This window comes from Entelurus aequoreus, linkage group LG15, assembly GCF_033978785.1.
Source record: "Entelurus aequoreus isolate RoL-2023_Sb linkage group LG15, RoL_Eaeq_v1.1, whole genome shotgun sequence".
NCBI lineage: Eukaryota > Metazoa > Chordata > Actinopteri > Syngnathiformes > Syngnathidae > Entelurus > Entelurus aequoreus.
Window position 1 is genome coordinate 18,152,561 of NC_084745.1, and position 19,318 is coordinate 18,171,878.

The following is a 19,318-nucleotide window of genomic DNA, read 5'->3' on the forward strand; positions in this document are numbered from 1 at the left end:
CATTAGGGTTGTCTTATATCAAGCTTGTCTTATATCCAGGGTCGTCTTATATCAGAATGATCTTAAATTCAGTGTTCTCTTATTCTCAGCCTTGTCTTATAGCAGGGTTGTTTAAAATCAGGGGCTGTCTTATATCAAGCTTGTCTCATATTGGTGTTGTCTTATATTCAGTCTTGTATTATATTGGTGTTTTATATTCAGTCAAGTCTTATATTGGTGTTGTCTTATATTCAGTCGAGTCTTATAGCAGGGTAATTTAATTTAAAGAGTCATCTTTTATCAAGAGTGTATTATATTGGGATTTGTTTACATTAGGGTTGTCTTATATCACGCTTGTCTTATATCCAGGGTCGTCTTATATCAGAGTGATCTTGAATTCAGTGTTGTCTTATTTTTAGTCTTGTCTTATAGCAAGGTCGTTTTAATATCAGGGGCTGTCTGATATCAAGCTCGTCTTATATTGGTGTTGTCTTATATTCAGTCAAGTCTTATAGCAGGGTAATCTAATTTCAAGGGTCATCTTTTATCAAGCGTGTATTATATTGGGATTTGCTTACATTAGGGATGCCTTATATCAAGCTTGTCTTATATCCAGGGTCATCTTATATCAGAATTATCCTACATTTGGTGTTGTCTTATTCTCAGTCTTGTCTTATAGCAGGGTTGTTTAACATCAGGGGTTGTCTTATGTCAAGTGTGTAATATATTGGTGTTGTTTTATATCAAACTTGTCTTACATCAGAATTATCTTATATTCAGAGTTGTTGTATTCTCAGTATTGTCTTATTACAGGGTTGTTTAATATCAGGGGTCTTCTTATATCAAGCATGGAATATATTTTGATCGTCTTACATCACGGTCGTCTTATGTCAAGCGTGTCTTATACTGGCGTTGTCTTATATTCTGGGTTGGCTTATATCAGAATCAATTCATATTTTAGGGGTTGTCTTATATCAAGTGTGTATTAGGGTTTTTGTTGTCTTATATTCAGGGCTGTCTTATATTCTTATCTTGTATCAGAATCATCTTATGTTCAAGGATGTGTTATATTCAGTCTTGTCTTCTAGCAGGGTCGTCTTGCAGCAAGCATGCCTTATACTGGTGTCGTTTTATATTCAGGGTTGTGTTCCATTCAGTCTTGTCTTGTAGGAGGGTGTTATATTAAACCTTTTCTTATATTGGTTTTGTCTTACATCAGGGTCGTCCTGTCATATATTTGGGTCGTATATCTCGGAGGTCTTATATCAGGGTTGTCCCACATTTGTGGTTGTCTTACATTCAATCTCGTCTTAAAGCCGAATCTTATTGTATCGGGGTCATCTTATACCTGGGTCATCTTACATTTGGGGTTGTCATATATTCAGTCTTGTCCTATATGGGTGTCATCTTCTACCTGGGGAGACTTAATCTTTGTTGTCTCATACGTGGAATGTTTTATATCGGGGTTGTCTTACATTTTCAGTCTTACGTTCAGAATCGTCTTGGATCGGGGTCCCCTTATATCTGGGTTGTCTTATATCATTTTTGGTTTATAGTTCAGTCCTCTTGTATTCAGGGTCATCTTACATAGCATGGTTGTTTATACTCAATGTCCTGTTATACCACGATCGTTGTATTTATTCTGGGTTGTCCTATATTTGGGTCAATAGGTTATTTATCTTTCTTTAATTGTGAGTGCTGCAAATGTGCGACGCAAGGGAGAGTAGTGGCTGCACCGTTAGTTAATGAAAAGGCAGTAAGGAGAGAAAAAGGCACAATGGCGTTTTGGCAGAAAGAACGTCACACGTCGTCATCCGAACGCTCGCCGCCCCTCAGCCTCTCTCGCTCCCGGTGCCTTTGAATGGCCCGCCAGATTCGGCATAGGACTCCGCCCCTAAAGAGGAGGAGCATAGTGGTGACGTCGTAAGTGGTGCACAAACTCAAAATTTGTACCTGAGGCGTAAACAGCGCAGGTCGTCTTTGGTGACGTCACTTAGGACGTCCGTCAGCGTGTATTCTTCAAGCACAAACTGCGAAGGAAAACAAAGACCATGTAAAAAATAAAAATTAAACGTAATTTCTTCGTAAATTTAAAATGCAAGAGATAACGCTGGAGAGGGTAATATTCCCTCTACTTGATTAAAGTACAGTGTTTTATTTTCTTATATTCAAACACAGTGTTAGTGTTCAAACTATATTTAATGTTACAGTGGCCAAAAATTTTGAATATACTTGTTAAATAAAACATCTGCCCTGTTTTCAATGACTACTTAGGCCTACAACGCTACTACTGTATGTTAATGTTTGTTCATTATGGTGGTACATGGAGAGCCAAGTGTTTTCTGAGGTAGTACTTGGTGAAAATAAGTTTGAGAACCACTGCAATACAGCATTGATTATGAAACTCTGGCAACACAGTACACAGGCATACTTTTTAAAATGTAAATAAAAACAATCGTACAAATACAAATTTATGAACTGAATATTTCCTGGAATTTATTTTAAATGCAAATGTCCTTTTCTGAAATATTATTAACGTAATTTCCGGACTATAAGCCACTACTTTTTTCCCCCACGCTTTGCACGCTGCGGCTTATAGAATAGTGCGGCTGATTTATGTATGGATTTTTCTTTGCTAACAACCATAATGTTTGGTATTCAACAATGTTTTCAAAAATGTAGGTGCAAAGTGCAATTTTTGGGAATCTCCCTTGTAAAATAGATTATTGAGTATTGATCTCAATGGGAAAGTCCCAGTGAGATTATGAATACCTTCACCCAGGTATTACAGTCACGATTTTCCCCCAAACTGCCAATATACCCGTGGGAGCGTGGTCAAAATGGCGTCATCATACAATTTGCATAATCCGTGATCATTTCTTTAAAAAGGCTTAAAAATATATTTTAAAAACATCTGATTTTCTCCAAAGACATGCACCTGGAGATACGTTGATTGGCAACACTAAATTGGCCCTAGTGTGTAAATGTGAGTGTGAATGTTGTCTGCCTATCTGTGTTGGCCCTGTGATGAGGTGGCGACTTGTCCAGGGTGTACCCCGCCTTCCGCCCGATTGTAGCTGAGATAGGCTCCAGCGACCCCGAAGCGAATAAGCGGTAGAAAATGGATGGATGGATGGATGATTTCACAAATTAGTATCAACATGTGTTTTTTTGTATTCAACAAATAATTTTCATAGAACACTTACAGAGACACTATAAAGGTGTGTTATTGTTTGTGCTGTGGCGCCATCTTTTGGACAAGTTTGCTCACTGCACATGATGCGGTTTCAAAATGTACTTTCTGTTTTGTGCCTTCAACCGGAAGTGTAATCGTCTATAGCGTTTCTGCTCTAAATGATTTTTCATTCGTCACTCCAAGCAACGTTTGTAAGTTTTACCATTTAAACAAAAAAATCCTACTTACTAAACCGTCCCATGTGTGGTGTTTGTGGGTGTGTTTTCATGCATGTTTGTAGCTGCTATCTGAAGGTAATCAAGCTAGCGTCGTTAGCATTAGCGAATATGCTAACAAAGTGTCTCTTTTAGTTGTATTAACTTACAATGGCATTCTGTTTGTATTGTTTCAGTTTCGTATATTCACCAAGATTTCACAGTGGAGTTATTGAATCTTTTTTAGCGGCTTGGAGAACTAGCTTCCACAGCTAGTAGGTGACCATGACGGTGACATTCTGTTTTGTTTGATCACCCCTTTTACTTACTGTTTGGAAACAATTAAGGTATGTAAATAAACCTTTACAAAATCTTATGTACTAGTTAGTGTTGTGCGGTATACCGGTATTAGTATATTACCGCGATACTAATGAATCATATTTGGTACTATACCGCCTCTGAAAAGTTTCGATCCCCCACCACCCCGTCGTCGTCACGTCTTGTCATTGCTGGTTTACGAGCAGACGAGCATGTTCGGTAGCGCACAATCCCGGAGTACTTACAAGCAGACACAGTGTGTAGACAGAAAAGTGAGAACGGACGCATTTTGGCTTAAAAACTAACGATAAAGGTGGAGTTATAACACTGAAGAGATGCTTTAAGACATGGATAGCTAGCTAGCGGCTAAAGTCCAGCCGCTGTCGACAGTGTTTTAGCTACTTCTAAATCACTAATCCTCGCCTTCGTGGTGATAAATAAAGTATGTTTCTTACAAGTATCATCCCTGCAGGACGAGGAATAGCTAAACATGCTTCACTACACACCGTAGCTCACCAGCATCAAAATGTAAACAAACGTCATTGGTGGATCAACACCTAACATCCACTGTAATGATACCAAGTACAGGGGCTTATCTACAAGTTGTCTTGTATGTTCACTATTTTATTTAAGGACAAACTTGCATTAAGAAACATATGTTTTATGTACCCTAAGATTTTTTGTTAAAATAAAGCCAATAATGCAATTTTTTGTGGTCCCCTTTATTTAGAAAAGTATCAAAAAGTACCAAAAAGTATCTAAATAATTTTGGTACTGGTACCAAAATATTGGTATCGGGACAACACTTACTTGGTATTTATCGGTATATGTAAAAATATTTATTTATTCTAAAAATTGGTGGGTGCAGCTTAAATACCGGTACGCTCTGTAACCCGGAAAATACGGTATATGCCGCGAATGGATAGCCAGCACGTACAAGCCGCATGTTAAGTACACCATGATTGCGGAAATAGCAAAATTCCAGGGAAATATGTCCTCTAGGGGTTGTGAGCAGCATAGGGATGAGATTTGTTTACATTATGTTTAGCCTCCCAAACGGGACAAGCGGTAGAAAATGGATGGATGGATCGATGGATGTTTAGCCTTTCAGAAAGTTATGAAAAAAACTATCCAAAAAAGAAGACCTTGTCAATCGTGTCAGGGTCCGCACCCTGCTCCTTTAGCCAATCAGTAAGCTGCTTATCAGGCTCGTGGTCTGCCGGAATGTGGAAGATGGATGGCGGTGAAATATCTAAGAAAAACCACAAAATTAAGTCGAGTTGTGAGGGCTGAAAGTGAAGGGGTCTTACCTGCTGGTCTGTGTCGGACCCGGACCAGCTCCAGGTCGTGCGTTCGCTGCTGCAGCGTGGCCTTCAGGACCTGCTGGTACTCCTTTTCCTTCTGCAGCAGGTCCTCCAGCAGCCTGCAGGGGGCGCCAAAGAAGATGAGGTGAGTCAGACTTTCTCAGGGTGTGTTGGGACTTGCAACAGCGTGGGCGTTCACAACTTTCCTTTTTCCAGTATTGCATCACAGGGCTCAAATTACGCAATTTGATACAGTCAGGTGCCACAACTCTTATTGACTGAGGCCATGATGAACAGAAGTAATCGGACGCCAACAGGAAGTGACGATAACAGAGCACGGCTGAGGTCAGAGATCTGCCTACCTGTTGGTCTCCTGCTTGAGGCGTCCGAGCTGAGCCCCCAGCTGGTGGTGGGAGCGCTGGTGCTCGTGGGAGTGGGCCGAGTGGAGCGCGGTGACGGCAGAGGCAGCCGGGTCGGCGGACGCCCCGGTGTCGTCGGCGACCGGCGCCAACACGGGGCCGAACTCGACCTCCTCTTCGTCCACTTCGTCCTCCTTCTCGGCGCCCTCGCACTCGGATGCCGGGCCAAAGTGTGTCTGCAGCTCTATTGAGGGGGAAAAGTCAAGAGGTGAGTATGACATATTTAAAAAATATGTTACACTTTTTACTTGTATGTCCTAAAACGGTCTTTCTCATAAAAGTGCAATAAAAATGTAATATACAACAATTCAGGCCTTACCATTGAGAGCGTTTGTATTATTATTTTTAGTTTTATGTTAAAAACGCTGAAATGTTTTTATTGGGGAAAATACAAAATAAGCAATGTTTTCAAAAAAGTAGGTGCAAAGTGAAATTTTTAGGAATCTCCCTTGTAAAATAGATTATTGAGTATTGATCTCAATGGGAAAGTCCCACTGAGATTATGAATACCTTTACCCAGGTATTACAGTCACAATTACTGTGTGTCAATTTGGGTTTCCCCCAAATTTACAATATACCTGTGGGAGCGTGGTCCAAATGGCATCATCATACAATTTGCATAATCCGTGATAATTTCTTTAAAAAGGCTTAAAAATGTATTTTAAAAAAATCTGATTCCATAAATTAGTATCAAAATGTGTTTTTTCTTGTATCATTTTGCTCTATTTTTCCATTGTTGCTGCTTATTGTACAGTACAGGCCAAAAGTTTAGACACCTAACATTTACATCAGGGGTCCCCAAACTTTTTGACCCGGGGGCCGCATTGGGTTAAAACAATTTGGCCGGGGGCCGGGCTGTATATATATATATATGTTTCTATATATATATATATATATATATATATATATATATATATATATATATATATATATATATATATATATATATATATATTTTATATATACACTACCGTTCAAAAGTTTGGGGTCACCCAAACAATTTTGTGGAATAGCCTTCATTTCTAAGAACAAGAATAGACTGTCGAGTTTCAGATGAAAGTTCTCTTTTTCTGGCCATTTTGAGCGTTTAATTGACCCCACAAATGTGATGCTCCAGAAACTCAATCTGCTCAAAGGAAGGTCAGTTTTGTAGCTTCTGTAACGAGCTAAACTGTTTTCAGATGTGTGAACATGATTGCACAAGGGTTTTCTAATCATCAATTAGTCTTCTGAGCCAATGAGCAAACACATTGTACCATTAGAACACTGGAAAGATAGTTGCTGGAAATGGGCCTCTATACACCTATGTAGATATTGCACCAAAAACCAGACATTTGCAGCTAGAATAGTCATTTACCACATTAGCAATGTATAGAGTGTATTTCTTTAAAGTTAAGACTAGTTTAAAGTTATCTTCATTGAAAATAAGGACATTTCAATGTGACCCCCAACTTTTGAACGGTAGTGTATATATATATATATATATATATATATATATATATATATATATATATATATATATATATATATATATATATATATATATATATATATATATATATATATATTAGATATACATATATATATGATATATATATATTAGATATATATATATATATATATATATATATATATATATATATATATATATATATATATATATATATATATATATATATATATATATATATATATATATTGATAATTTGATATATATATTAGATATACATATATATATGATATATATATATTAGATATATATATATATTTGATATATATATTAGATATATATATATATGATATATATATTAGATATATATATATATATATATATTAGATATATATATATTAGATATATATATATATATATACATATATATATATATATATATATATATATATATATATATATATATACACACATATATATATATATAGATATATATATAGATATTACAAACAAAAAAAAGGTGAAATAACTGAAAACATGATTTATATTCTAGTTTCTTCTAAATAGCCACCCTTTGCTCTGATTACTGTTTTGCACACTCTTGGCATTCTCTCGATGAGCTTCAAGAGGTAGTCACCTGAAAGGGTTTTCACTTCACATTTGTCATAGTTTTGATGCCTTCAGTGACAATCTACAACGTAAATAGTCATGAAAATAAAGAATATGCATTGAAATGATAAGGTGTGTCCAAACTTTTGGCCTGTATTGTATGTACAATGTACTTTGTTGAACATTTTTGAAGTTTTTTCGAGACTCCTCCAATCTTTTTTTTTTTTTACTAAAAACTGCAATCAACAAACCTAACACCTTTTTCTTGTGTTATTGGAAACTGAACTTGTGTTTAGGGACTCCTTAATTTTGTCGCACGATGTCTGCGACAAACAGCGAGAGCTCTTAATATTTGCAAATTGCACATTTTGTACATCGCTTTTGGTGGATTTATCTGCGATGAGGTGGCGACTTGTCCACGGTGTACCCCGCCTTCCACCCGAATTTGGCTGAGATAGGCTCCAGCACCCCCCGCGACCCCAAAAGAGACAAGCGATAGAAAATGGATGGATGGATGGATAATAAAGTACGACCACGACATGCTGCCTCCGCTCCAGGCGATCCCGTGCGTATTGCTTACGTCATCACAACATCCTGTTTCGGCAGTGCTGTTTTAGTGATCAATGTAATTTTTCGCCGGCCAAATTTTCAGTACAGGGTGCACCTATCCATTCATACATTATATTCCCTTAATTTGTTTTAACAGAAAAAAACTACTAATTTTCAACATGTGGCGGCTTTTATTTTGCTGTGACGGGCCGCCACGATCAATTACATGTTGGGGTGAAGTGAATTAATTAACTCATATTATGTTCTGCATATGGTGAATGTTTATATTCACCTTGGAGGAAGCAAACCACCAAGTGTAATTACATAGTGGTATTTCAGTTTGAGCACATAAAAAGACAAGGCCCCTTAGTTTGATATTGGCAGGTGGATTGGATCACCTCTCGTAGGAAAGAGGCCCTTAATTGGGACTTCGGAATGCAAAAGTGATAACCATATCCTGTTCTAGCTCAACGCCAACATTTAAGTTATGACTTAAAGCAGTTGTTTTCCAGACACTTACACATGAACATCTCCTTTTATGGTCGGGATGTGCTCTCTTGACCCAGCACACACACACAGACAGGTGGTAGGAATATAAGACTGGTGGTTTAGCTCCATTTTTTAAACTTAGATTCCTCCGGGTACTGCAGACCTGTTTAAATGACGCTCGCTTGTAATAAAGCAACTGTTTTTTCAGCAAAGCGTCTCCGACGTCTCTTTTGATCCAGTTACGCAGCCGTGTGGCCCTTCTGCCCAGGAGGGGGTGACAAGACCAGAAATACACTTCAGTGGAAAGCCTGCATTGATAACAGTGATTTAGAAGCATTAGTGTTGGAGTTTTTTTAAGTAACACTTTTTGCCCTGAGATCTGAAAATTGTGACTCTCATAAAAAGTACATTAAAATATTATGTTTTTCCCTTTTCACGAACTTAAATACCCTCAACAACTTCAGACCTAACCATAGTTTAGACTTAGACAAACTTTATTGCTCCACAAGGGAAATTGTTCCACACAGTAGCTCAGTTACAAAGGATGGAAAGAATAATGCAGGTATTAAGTAGACTAAAAATGTACCATAGTAGCAATATAAAATGTAACATACAGTATATGTAATATTTACATATTACATATTCCAGTGGTCCCCAACACCACGGGTCCGGGGACCGGTACCGGTCCGTGACGCATTTGCTACCGGGCCGCAGGGAAACATTAAATAATATATAAACGACTGCATTTTCTCCGACTTAACTTTAGCCTGTCCCACTAGACACACCAATAAGCTTGTTGATAGATGTACAATAGAACTCCTGATAGGAAGTTGCCATTCGTTATATTTCTTATAACTTTGTGACATGATACAATGCACATCAATGAACATATGCCTTGTGGCTAGAGTGTCCGCCCTGAGATCGGTAGGTCGTGAGCTCAAACCCCGGCCGAGTCATACCAAAGACTATAAAAATGTGACCCATTACCTCCCCGCTTGACACTAAGCATCAAGGGTTGGAATTGGGGGTTAAATCACCAAAATGATTCCCGGGCGCGGCCACCGTTGCTGCTCACTGCTCCCCTCACCTCCCAGGTGGTGATTAATAGTGATTGGTCAAATGCAGAGGATAATTTCACCACACCTAGTGTGTGTGTGACAATCATTGTTACTTTAACTTTATATAAAATATAAATGTGACAGATTGTAGCCAAAGGTTGATTTCCATCTGCATTTCATAGAAAAGAAACAAGCCCAAGGCTCCCACTAATTTAGTGCGAAAGTGAGTTGTATTTTTCATGCACTTATTTTTGCTGTATTTATCTGGCACAAGTGGAAAACCGGTCCCTGAATAAACCTACAATAAACCGGTCGGTGGTGCAAAAAAGGTTGGGGACCACTGATATATACAGTATATGATTTATACTGATGTATTATTATTATATTTTCTTTTATATAATATTTACAATTTCAAGTTTGTACCTTTTTTTTCAAATGTTTTAATGCTATGTTTGTTTGTGATTTTTGCATTTTTATTGTTAAAGCAATTTAGAGTTTTTTTTGTTTGTTTTTGTAACTGTCTTTTTACCCATATGTCCCTAAATCGTCCACTAGATGTCAGTAGAATCTCACCTGGAATGAGAATGGTAATGGCGGCCTGCACAGCTCGGCGGATGATGTTATCCATGGCGAACATCCAGTGAGGTTTGATGTGATGGTTTCTGAGCACCTTGTTTACCTGAGGGAAGGAAACATGAACGCCATTTAATGAAACGCCTTCATGTCATGTGTGCGTGTGTTTTCTGACCGAGTCCTGGAAGCCGAAGAGCACCAGCTGGATCTGGTTGATGGAAGTGGAGTCAAAGTCTAGGTCCAGCTTGAGCTTGGAGATGGTGGCCGCCATGACGCGCCTCTCCGGGGAATGAATGAAGTCTCGGAGGATGCAGATGATCTGCTTGATGTGCTCCACGGACAGCTGGAGCTCCTCGCTGCCCTGAGCGTCACCAAAGATGTCAGCAAAGGTAGAGTCACAGAACGTGGTCAGTGAATGACCGAATGTGAATTATATAAATAAGCATGGCAGCCATTTTTTCTTCGGTGTTACATGAACACAACAACAAGGGTTGGAATTGGGGGTTAAATCACCAAAAAGGATTCCCGAGCGCAGCCACAGCTGCTGCTCAGTGCTCCCCTCACCTCCCAGGGGGTGGAACAAGGGGATGGGTCAAATGCAGAGGGTAATTTCACCACACCTAGTGTGTGTGTGACTATCAGTGGTAATTTAACTTTAACTCACACTCGAGGTCAGTTTCCCAAAAATATTTTAATATTTTATTTCCCCACTTTTAAATGGCCAGTGTGTGTATACATTACACTTTTTTTTTATAATCACAAGCAAACTTGAAAAAATAACTTTTTCAGCAACATCAGTTTACACCAGGGGTGTCAAACGTACGGCAGGTTTTATCCGGCCTGCGGGATGAGTTTGCCAAGCACAAAAATGAGCCGGAATTTTTGAATGAAAGAAACAGCTGTTTTAAATGTGTCCACTAGATGTCGCAATAGCAATTCTTTGTATCTTTGTAGATTATGCTACATATGTAAAAAATAAATAAACCACATGATGTTAGTGCACCAGTCGAGGAAAATGAGCAAACTACATAAATAACATACTGTAATTTGATTTTGATATTATTTTTTTATCTTGATAGATACACCAATGAGTTGACTGATGACATTATCACATAATTTATTCAGAAAGTATAAATAACGACAACTAAAGATAGAACTATTAACCGCAATATGTAAGTGTAAAAAAAAAAAACCCAACAACATTATGATTTGTACATTTTCAGAATGTGCTTGCTCTATTTTTAAACAAACAAAATAATCTGAAGTAGTCTTTATTTTTAAGTTATCGTGCCGTGATTTTACCAGTCCGGCCCACTTGGGAGTAGATTTTTCTCCATGTGACCCCGATCTAAAATTAGTTTGACACCCCTGGTTTACACACTTATTATTTCAGTCACAATACGCCCCTGTAGGAAACCGTAAGTAAACATGTTGCTGCATGCTTTGAAGAAGATAAATATACGCCGTCAAAAATAGAGGTTGACCGATTATTATTACGGATATTTTGCATTTTGACATATATCGGTATCGTTTTTTTTGTTGTTTTTTTTACGACATTGGCTGATACAATATATACACATATGGTACCATTATTTAGCATCAATAAAATACTTATTAGTTAAGTTACATAGATAGTAATAACCACTGCTCAAGCACCAGCGTGTTAGCCCTGCATGAGAAAAGTTATTTTAAAAATATAAATTACCCATTGTCAATAATTAATCGCAACATTTTGATGTATTGTTCGTCTCAGTTCGTCTCCTTTGTTTACCTGTCAAAAGCCATTTTTTTTTAACTGTAAATCCAGTTTTTGTCCTTCTTTCCTGCCTTCTCACTGGCCCCCGTTTTGTTTGTTTTCGCTACTGCGGCGATGGAGTAGCCCGAGAAGGCACCGCCCGCAAGGCTCGCAGCATGGGCTCGTTAAAGGAGTTTCACGTTCCGCGATTCAATTAAATAACTTGACAGAGATGGATGGATATGAGAACGACAGTAAAGATATCTCTGCCAAAAATCCAAATTTTGTGTAAATATCTTGACACGTAGGAGATGTATTGTATAAGCAAAGAAAAGCAGCTCACACATTCTCATACTTTCTGTGACATCCAGCTTGAAAAACGCCTCAACTATAGAATTGTTTTTATTCAATTGTTTGCAATATTTCAGGGTTCCTCATAAGGAAAACTTCAAATGTATTAGTGTTGTCTCGATACCAATATAAATTATTTTGATACTTTTCGGTACTTTTCGATACTTTTCTAAATAAAGGGGACCACAAAAAATTGCATTATTGGCTTTATTTTAACAAAAAATGTTACGGTACATTAAACATAGGTTTATTATTGCAAGTTTGTCCTTAAATAAAATAGTGAATATACTGGACAACTTGTCTTTTATTAGGAAGTAAGCAAACTAAGGGTCCTAATTTAGTCTGCTGACATTAGCAGTAACATACCAAGACTATAAAAATGGGACCCATTACTTCCCTGCTTGACACTCAACATCAAGGGTTGGAATTGGGGGCTAAATCACCAAAAATTATTCCCAGGCGCGGCCATCGTTGCTGCTCACTGTTCCCCTCACCTCCCAGGGGATGAACAAGGGTGATGGGTCAAATGCAGAGAATAATTTCACCAGTGTGTGTGTGACAATCATGGGTACTTTAACTTAATATTGTGTAATTTTCCATTCTATTATTTTGTCAAAATTATTAAGGACAAGTGGTAGAAAATGAATTATTAATCTACTTGTTCATTTACTGTTAATATCTGCCTACTTTCTCTTTTAACATGTTCTATCTACACTTCTGTTCAAATGTAATAATCACTTATTCTTCTGTTGTTTGATACCTTACATTAGTTTTGGATGATACCACAAATTTGTGTGTCTATCCGATACCAAGTCTTTACAGGATCATACATTGGTCATATTCAAAGTCCTCATGTGTCCAGGGACATATTTTCTGAGTTTATAAATATATAATATACATTTAAAAAAAGCAAAAGAAGATGTTGTGATGCCAAAAAATACCGGTACTTTTCAGAGGCGGTTTAGTACCGGTTATGATTCATTAGTATCGCGGTACTATACTAATACCGGTATAACGTACAACCCTACAATGTGTTAAATCCATAAACTGCTATACAATTGAGTAGATGGCAATTCATTGTGATGGAGAGAAATCCCACATTTTTACAAATTTTCCAAGCAGATTTCCCATATTTTAAAACACAAATGCTAATGCTCCTCTTAGACACATGTATTAAAGGTGTTTGTGAAATCCCTGGATGTTTTTTGGTGCTAAATAAACCACATTAGCAGCGCCACATATGTCGTTACTGTTCAGACTTTTCCTAAACAAAATAAAGTTTAAAAAAAAAAAAAACTTAAGGCCTTGTCCAGCTGTTAACCGATGTATACTATTCATCTTTACCAAACTTTTACTGCAAATAAATATTGTCTCCAAATATCGGTTATCGGGCCCTGAAAAAAACATATCGGTCGATCTGTAATTGAAAATGGTCACAAGGAACAAATATGTAAGTTTTTGTGTAGCGATGACATTTTAGGCTCAAGATGACAATTATAGATGTACTTAAAAATAAATATGCTTATGCACGTTACCGACATTTATTCAACACAGCCAGAAAACAGTTAAACGAGCAGCACCTGGATGTAGTTCTCCTTCAGGTTAGAGATGACCTTTTCCTGGTCCTCGTTGAGGACCTTGAACAGAATGGCCCGCCTCTCGCTGTCCTTCTTCAGTAAGAAAAGCCCTCCGTCTCTGTCCTCTGCTGAGGGCGGGACATTGCGGTCCTCCGACACGGAGCCTTCATCTGGCACGCTGCGACGCACACAAACACCTCAGTGGGCTTTTCAAAAAATGTCATTTGTATTTTTTTTACGACCGCCTGTGTGCAGATACAAGCCTCTCCTGGCTACCGTGCCTGGTGAATCTGCAGCACACGCTTACTTAAACACACGAGTGTCCAAGTGTGGTGTGCATGCCTGTGTGTAGCTTGTAAAGTTATTGTTATACGAGTGTTGTAAAAGGCAGTGAAGCATGCTGGGAGCACCTGCCAGCCAAACATTTGTTCACATCTCCCTAACATTAGCAGCAGCAGGAATAGTTCACTCTGCTGGTTTGTCGGTTAACAGAACGATACGAAAATCAATTATGATGTGGAGACAAAAAGAGCTACAGTCTGATTTGTGTGTGGAAAAAGTAAAAACCCATCACAAATGTATTGGCCCTGTCCTAAATTAACAGCATTTGCTGTTATAGTGAATAAAACATGGAAGAAGGTGCATAATTTAAAATAAATGTAATATGATATTTAAGGATGGTAAGCTTACAACAGCTCACAACTCGATTGAGATTTAACACAATTCTCGATTCAAACTGATACAGTACGATACAACATATTATTTGGTATAACAATTATAATAAAACCTTTTCAAAACGGGTTACAAAAGCTCCTCTTGGCTGCGGATAAATAGGCGCAGGGATAAAGTGCAAAGGTGGCCTAAAAAACTTGTTTTAAAATGTAAAAATATATATATAAATACATCCTGAGATCGGTAGGTTGTGAGTTCAAACCCTATCCCCAGGTGCATAAATGTAAATATTTATATATGTATATATAGTTTTTAAATTGATTCTGGAAAATTATGATTCGATTTAGGATTGGAATTAATCGCGGAAAATGTTTTAAAACACATTATTTATTGAATAAGATTTCCTAAACAGTTGTATTACTTTAGAATGTAGTTGTACTAATTGTAAAATTTAAATTTTTACAATATGAAAAAATTAATATTTGTGTTCTCATTCTTATGACTAATACCTGCAGCGATTAAGTGCTGAGATGGCCTAAAATTTAATTTTTTTTTAAATTATATTTTTGAATTGATTCTGGAAAAAAATATGAATCAATTTAGGATTGGAATTATTCGCAAAAAATAGTTTAAAACAAATTAATATTTATTGAATAAGATTTCCTGAATAGAGAAATGTATTTAAAATATTGTATTATTACTTTACAATGTATTTGTACTAGTTGTAATATTGAAATATTTACAATATGAAAAAAATAATGCTTTGTTTTCTCGTTTTTATGACAGCAATTCAGTGTGGAGATGACCTAAAAAAAATTAGTTTTTAAAAAAAATATATGTATATATTTTTTTGATTGATTCTGGAAAATTATGAATGAATTTAAGATTTGAATTAATCATAGAAAAAAAATTAAAGCACATTTATTTAATAAGATTTTCTATACAGAGAAATGTACTTTAAATAGTTTCTTAATGACTTTAGAATGTAGTTGTACTAATTGTAAAATTTAAATTTTTACAATATGAAAAAATAAATATTTGTGTTCTCATTCTTATGACTAATACCTGCAGCGATTAAGTGCTGAGATGGCCTAAAATTTAATTTTTTTTTAAATTATATTTTTGAATTGATTCTGGAAAAAAATATGAATCAATTTAGGATTGGAATTATTCGCAAAAAATAGTTTAAAACAAATTAATATTTATTGAATAAGATTTCCTGAATAGAGAAATGTATTTAAAATATTGTATTATTACTTTACAATGTATTTGTACTAGTTGTAATATTGAAATATTTACAATATGAAAAAAATAATGCTTTGTTTTCTCGTTTTTATGACAGCAATTCAGTGTGGAGATGACCTAAAAAAAATTAGTTTTTAAAAAAAATATATGTATATATTTTTTTGATTGATTCTGGAAAATTATGAATGAATTTAAGATTTGAATTAATCATAGAAAAAAAATTAAAGCACATTTATTTAATAAGATTTTCTATACAGAGAAATGTACTTTAAATAGTTTCTTAATGACTTTAGAATGTTATTGTTGTAGTAGTAATATTATTAAAATATTTATAATGTGGGGAAATTAAATATTTATTTTCACGTTTTATGACAAACTGTCTAATGCATTAACTAAGCACTGCATGTTTTTTTTGTTTTTTCACCCTCGAAAATAATTATTTCATTCATGTTTTCTTTGCTACTTAGTTAGCATGAGTATGTGAAAACCTACTACACCTATTTACAGTGCAGAGGAGGTGCATCAGATAAAAAATATGTTTTAGTGTAGATAGCTGGGATAGGCTCCAGCCACCCCCGCGACCCCGAGAGGGACAAGCGGTAAAAAATGGATTGATAGATGGAGTTTTATTTTTTTTCATGCGTCAATTTGTGCCGAACACTCTGCTAAATTCTACATTCAATTTGTCGAACTTAGAAAAGTGTTTGAATACGAAGATGGAAAGGGTTTGCACCTCAGGTAGTTGGAGTTGGGCGGTTTGAGCAGATTCTCTGAGCCAGAGCTTTTCTTTTTCTGGAAGAAGACGTCGTGTTTGGAGTCGCAGTCGGGGCTCATGGAGCCCTGTTCGCTGCTGCTGCTCCCGGTGGCCTCGCACTGCAACTGCACCGGCAGGGAAACGTGGATGTAGTCTGGACAGGGCGCGCCCCACAAAAACAAAAAGAAAAGATTTAATGACTGGGTGAAATGTCAAGGAACCACAGCTCCCCAGTGCAGGGAGCACTCATGCCACCTGACGGTTTGAAGGCGATCTTGCTCTTCTTGCCCTTGGTGTTCTGCTTGACAAACGTGTCTTTGAGCAGGTCGGAGGCCAGGGCTCGTTTGTGAGGGTCCGGTTCAAAGCAGCGCAAGATGAACGACTTGGCCTCCAGCGACAAAGACTCGGGGATCTCAGGGTGGATCTTAAACATCCCCACCTGCAACAAAGTCAGTGTCGTTTGTCTTAAAAAGTACTTTTTGTCTTCTTACAGGGAGGTGTTTATGTACCTTAAACATGGCGGCTTGAGGCTCCCCCAGCTCATGGAAGGGAGGCTTTCCGGTGGCCATTTCTATGATTGTGCACCCCAGGGACCAGATGTCTGCTGGGGCCCCGTAGCCTCTGGGACCTTTATCGATAATTTCCGGAGCCATGTACTGCAAAGTGCCTGTCGCGGGAGGAGGAAAGTTAGATGAAGAGAGACAATGTAAATCTGTGGCACCCCCTATTGGTTGTGGTCAGAATAGTTTCATTAAGTAATTACAGTAACAGGGTGAGGAAGCACATAATTGGTTTAGAGATATGTTTTTTTTCAGGGCCCTTACCGATAATTAGTGGTCAAGAGGGCCGATAACTGATATTTGGAGCCGATATTAATTCACAGTAAAAGTTAGCTAAACATGAATAATATACGTAAGTTGTTTTCTAAACTTTTTTTCGGAAACGTGGCACCAGTAGTGACATAATGTTTTATGCGGCGCGAATGTGGTTAATATAGCAGCGAAAAACTTCAGGGGATTTTGCAAACACCTTTATTATGTGTGTCTTAAAGAGAGCACCGACATTTTCAGCTGAAAATATGGGAAACCTCCGGGGGAAATTGGTAATCACAATAACTCTCCATCTACTTAATTTTATACAATTTTATAGCAGTTTATGGATTTAATACAGTGTAAGGATTCCTCACAAAATTTTAATTTTAAATAAAAACAAGCCTGGGCTCCTTGATGTTGTTCATAGTTGAGACATTTTTCAAGCTGGCTGACATTTCTTCCTGGATGTAACAGAAAGTATGAGAATGTGTGAGTTGCTGCCCACTCTTCTTTAATTAGATAATTGTCCCATTTGTCAATTTACACAAAGTTTGGATTTTTCGCAGAGATATCTTTTATCCTTACTAGGGATGTCCCGATCCAGGTTTTTGCACCTCCGATCCGATACGATATTGTTTTTGCACTTCCGATCCGATACCGATACTGGCCGAGTATGTATTAAAGTTTAAAGTTATTTAGCCTACTTAGTTGTCAGATTCATGTTGAAAAGGGTTTTAGTACTCTTGATAACAACTGGCCAGCTGAATTAGGTGAGTTTGAATAATACACAATGGAGGTGTTGACGTGCGGAGTTTCAAACACTCTTCATTTTCTAGCAGGGGACTTTTCAAATGATGCTACATATTAGCGGTAATGCTACTTTTTATAGCAACGCTTTTGCCCCACACTTGACAAATTACGGTTGTCTGTTCGACATATTCCCACTTGAAGCCAAACCACCGCCAGACGACCCCCTGCTGTTTTTCTTGGGAATTAATGAATTCTTCCTTCATTATTACCGCTCACACGGCTACGTTCGCATCACAGCTAACGTTAGCCATGCTGCTACCTCTCTGCTGGGAGAGGGCGTATACGTATGTGACGTATGACGTGACAGTATGTGACGTGTGTAAGAAGGTGCGCTTGCTGTCTGTGAGAAGCAGACACAAGAAGGAGTGGGAAGAGCCTGTCGTGTAATGCCAGCAGCTAAAAGCAACTGCGTGAGAACGTATACTCGAATATCACGATATAGTCATTTTCTATATCGCACAGAGACAGCTGACATTTTTACCGGTAACTTTTAATTCACATGGCCGTCTTAACGGTTAGGACACAGACCTGTGGATGTGTTGAAGGTGTGCTGGAAAATGCGGAACGGAAATTAGGGAGCAGCAGAAAAGTGGAATGTATTATTTAAATCTGTGCGTTGGAAAACACCGACCGGAATTGTTTTTAAAACTGGATCTGGATCGGCATTTTCCCATGCCTTGCCGATACGCATTTTTTGGCAAATATCGGCGGCCGATCCGATCCAAATATCGGATCGGGACATCCCTAATTACGTCTATCCATCCATCTTCTACTGCTCTGCGGCGTTATTTGATTCATTCAAGGAACATGAAACTCGCCGCGCTCCTTTTATGAGCCTACGCTCCGAGCATTGCGGACGGAGGTTTGTCGTGCACAAAGGTCGGAAAACGCCCGGAAAGAAAAACAAAAACTGGAATTCCTGGCAAAAAAAATATAAGTTTTGAAAGATTAGGTGAGCAGATGAGACGTACTGTAGACGACCAGCATTGCATTAGAAGGAGAGGGGGAGGGCGGCATTGCTACGTGAGCGCATCTGTAAAGGCAGTTGAGCAGACCGGGGAAGAATTCTCAAAAGAACTGAAATGCCCTGTCAGATATCAGATCATATTTTGGGATAATTATTGACAATGAGAGTATTTTGTGTTCTTAAATGAAAGAAAATAACAACCAAAAGGTAACTTTTCTCTTGCAGGTTAAACAGGCTGGTGCTTGAGCAGTAGTTAT

The 19,318-nt window shown here is 37.6% G+C and overlaps 1 protein-coding gene across 1 annotated transcript in view; it reads right to left on the bottom strand.

Annotated features, from left to right (window-relative positions):
- Nucleotides 1–283: 283 nt before the first annotated feature.
- Nucleotides 284–19,318, bottom strand: part of map3k15 (mitogen-activated protein kinase kinase kinase 15) — a 47,374-nt gene continuing 28,339 nt past the window's right edge. The window contains exons 19-29 of the mRNA XM_062020933.1: nt 16,982–17,139; nt 16,728–16,911; nt 16,452–16,626; nt 13,805–13,979; nt 10,314–10,499; nt 10,139–10,244; nt 5,354–5,594; nt 4,998–5,110; nt 4,833–4,939; nt 1,933–2,009; nt 284–1,873 (exon numbers count right to left, since the gene is read on the bottom strand). Of these exons, the coding sequence (XP_061876917.1) occupies nt 1,780–1,873; nt 1,933–2,009; nt 4,833–4,939; nt 4,998–5,110; nt 5,354–5,594; nt 10,139–10,244; nt 10,314–10,499; nt 13,805–13,979; nt 16,452–16,626; nt 16,728–16,911; nt 16,982–17,139 (1,616 nt within the window). The 3' untranslated portion in view covers nt 284–1,779. The remainder of the gene's footprint in view (nt 1,874–1,932; nt 2,010–4,832; nt 4,940–4,997; nt 5,111–5,353; nt 5,595–10,138; nt 10,245–10,313; nt 10,500–13,804; nt 13,980–16,451; nt 16,627–16,727; nt 16,912–16,981; nt 17,140–19,318) is intronic.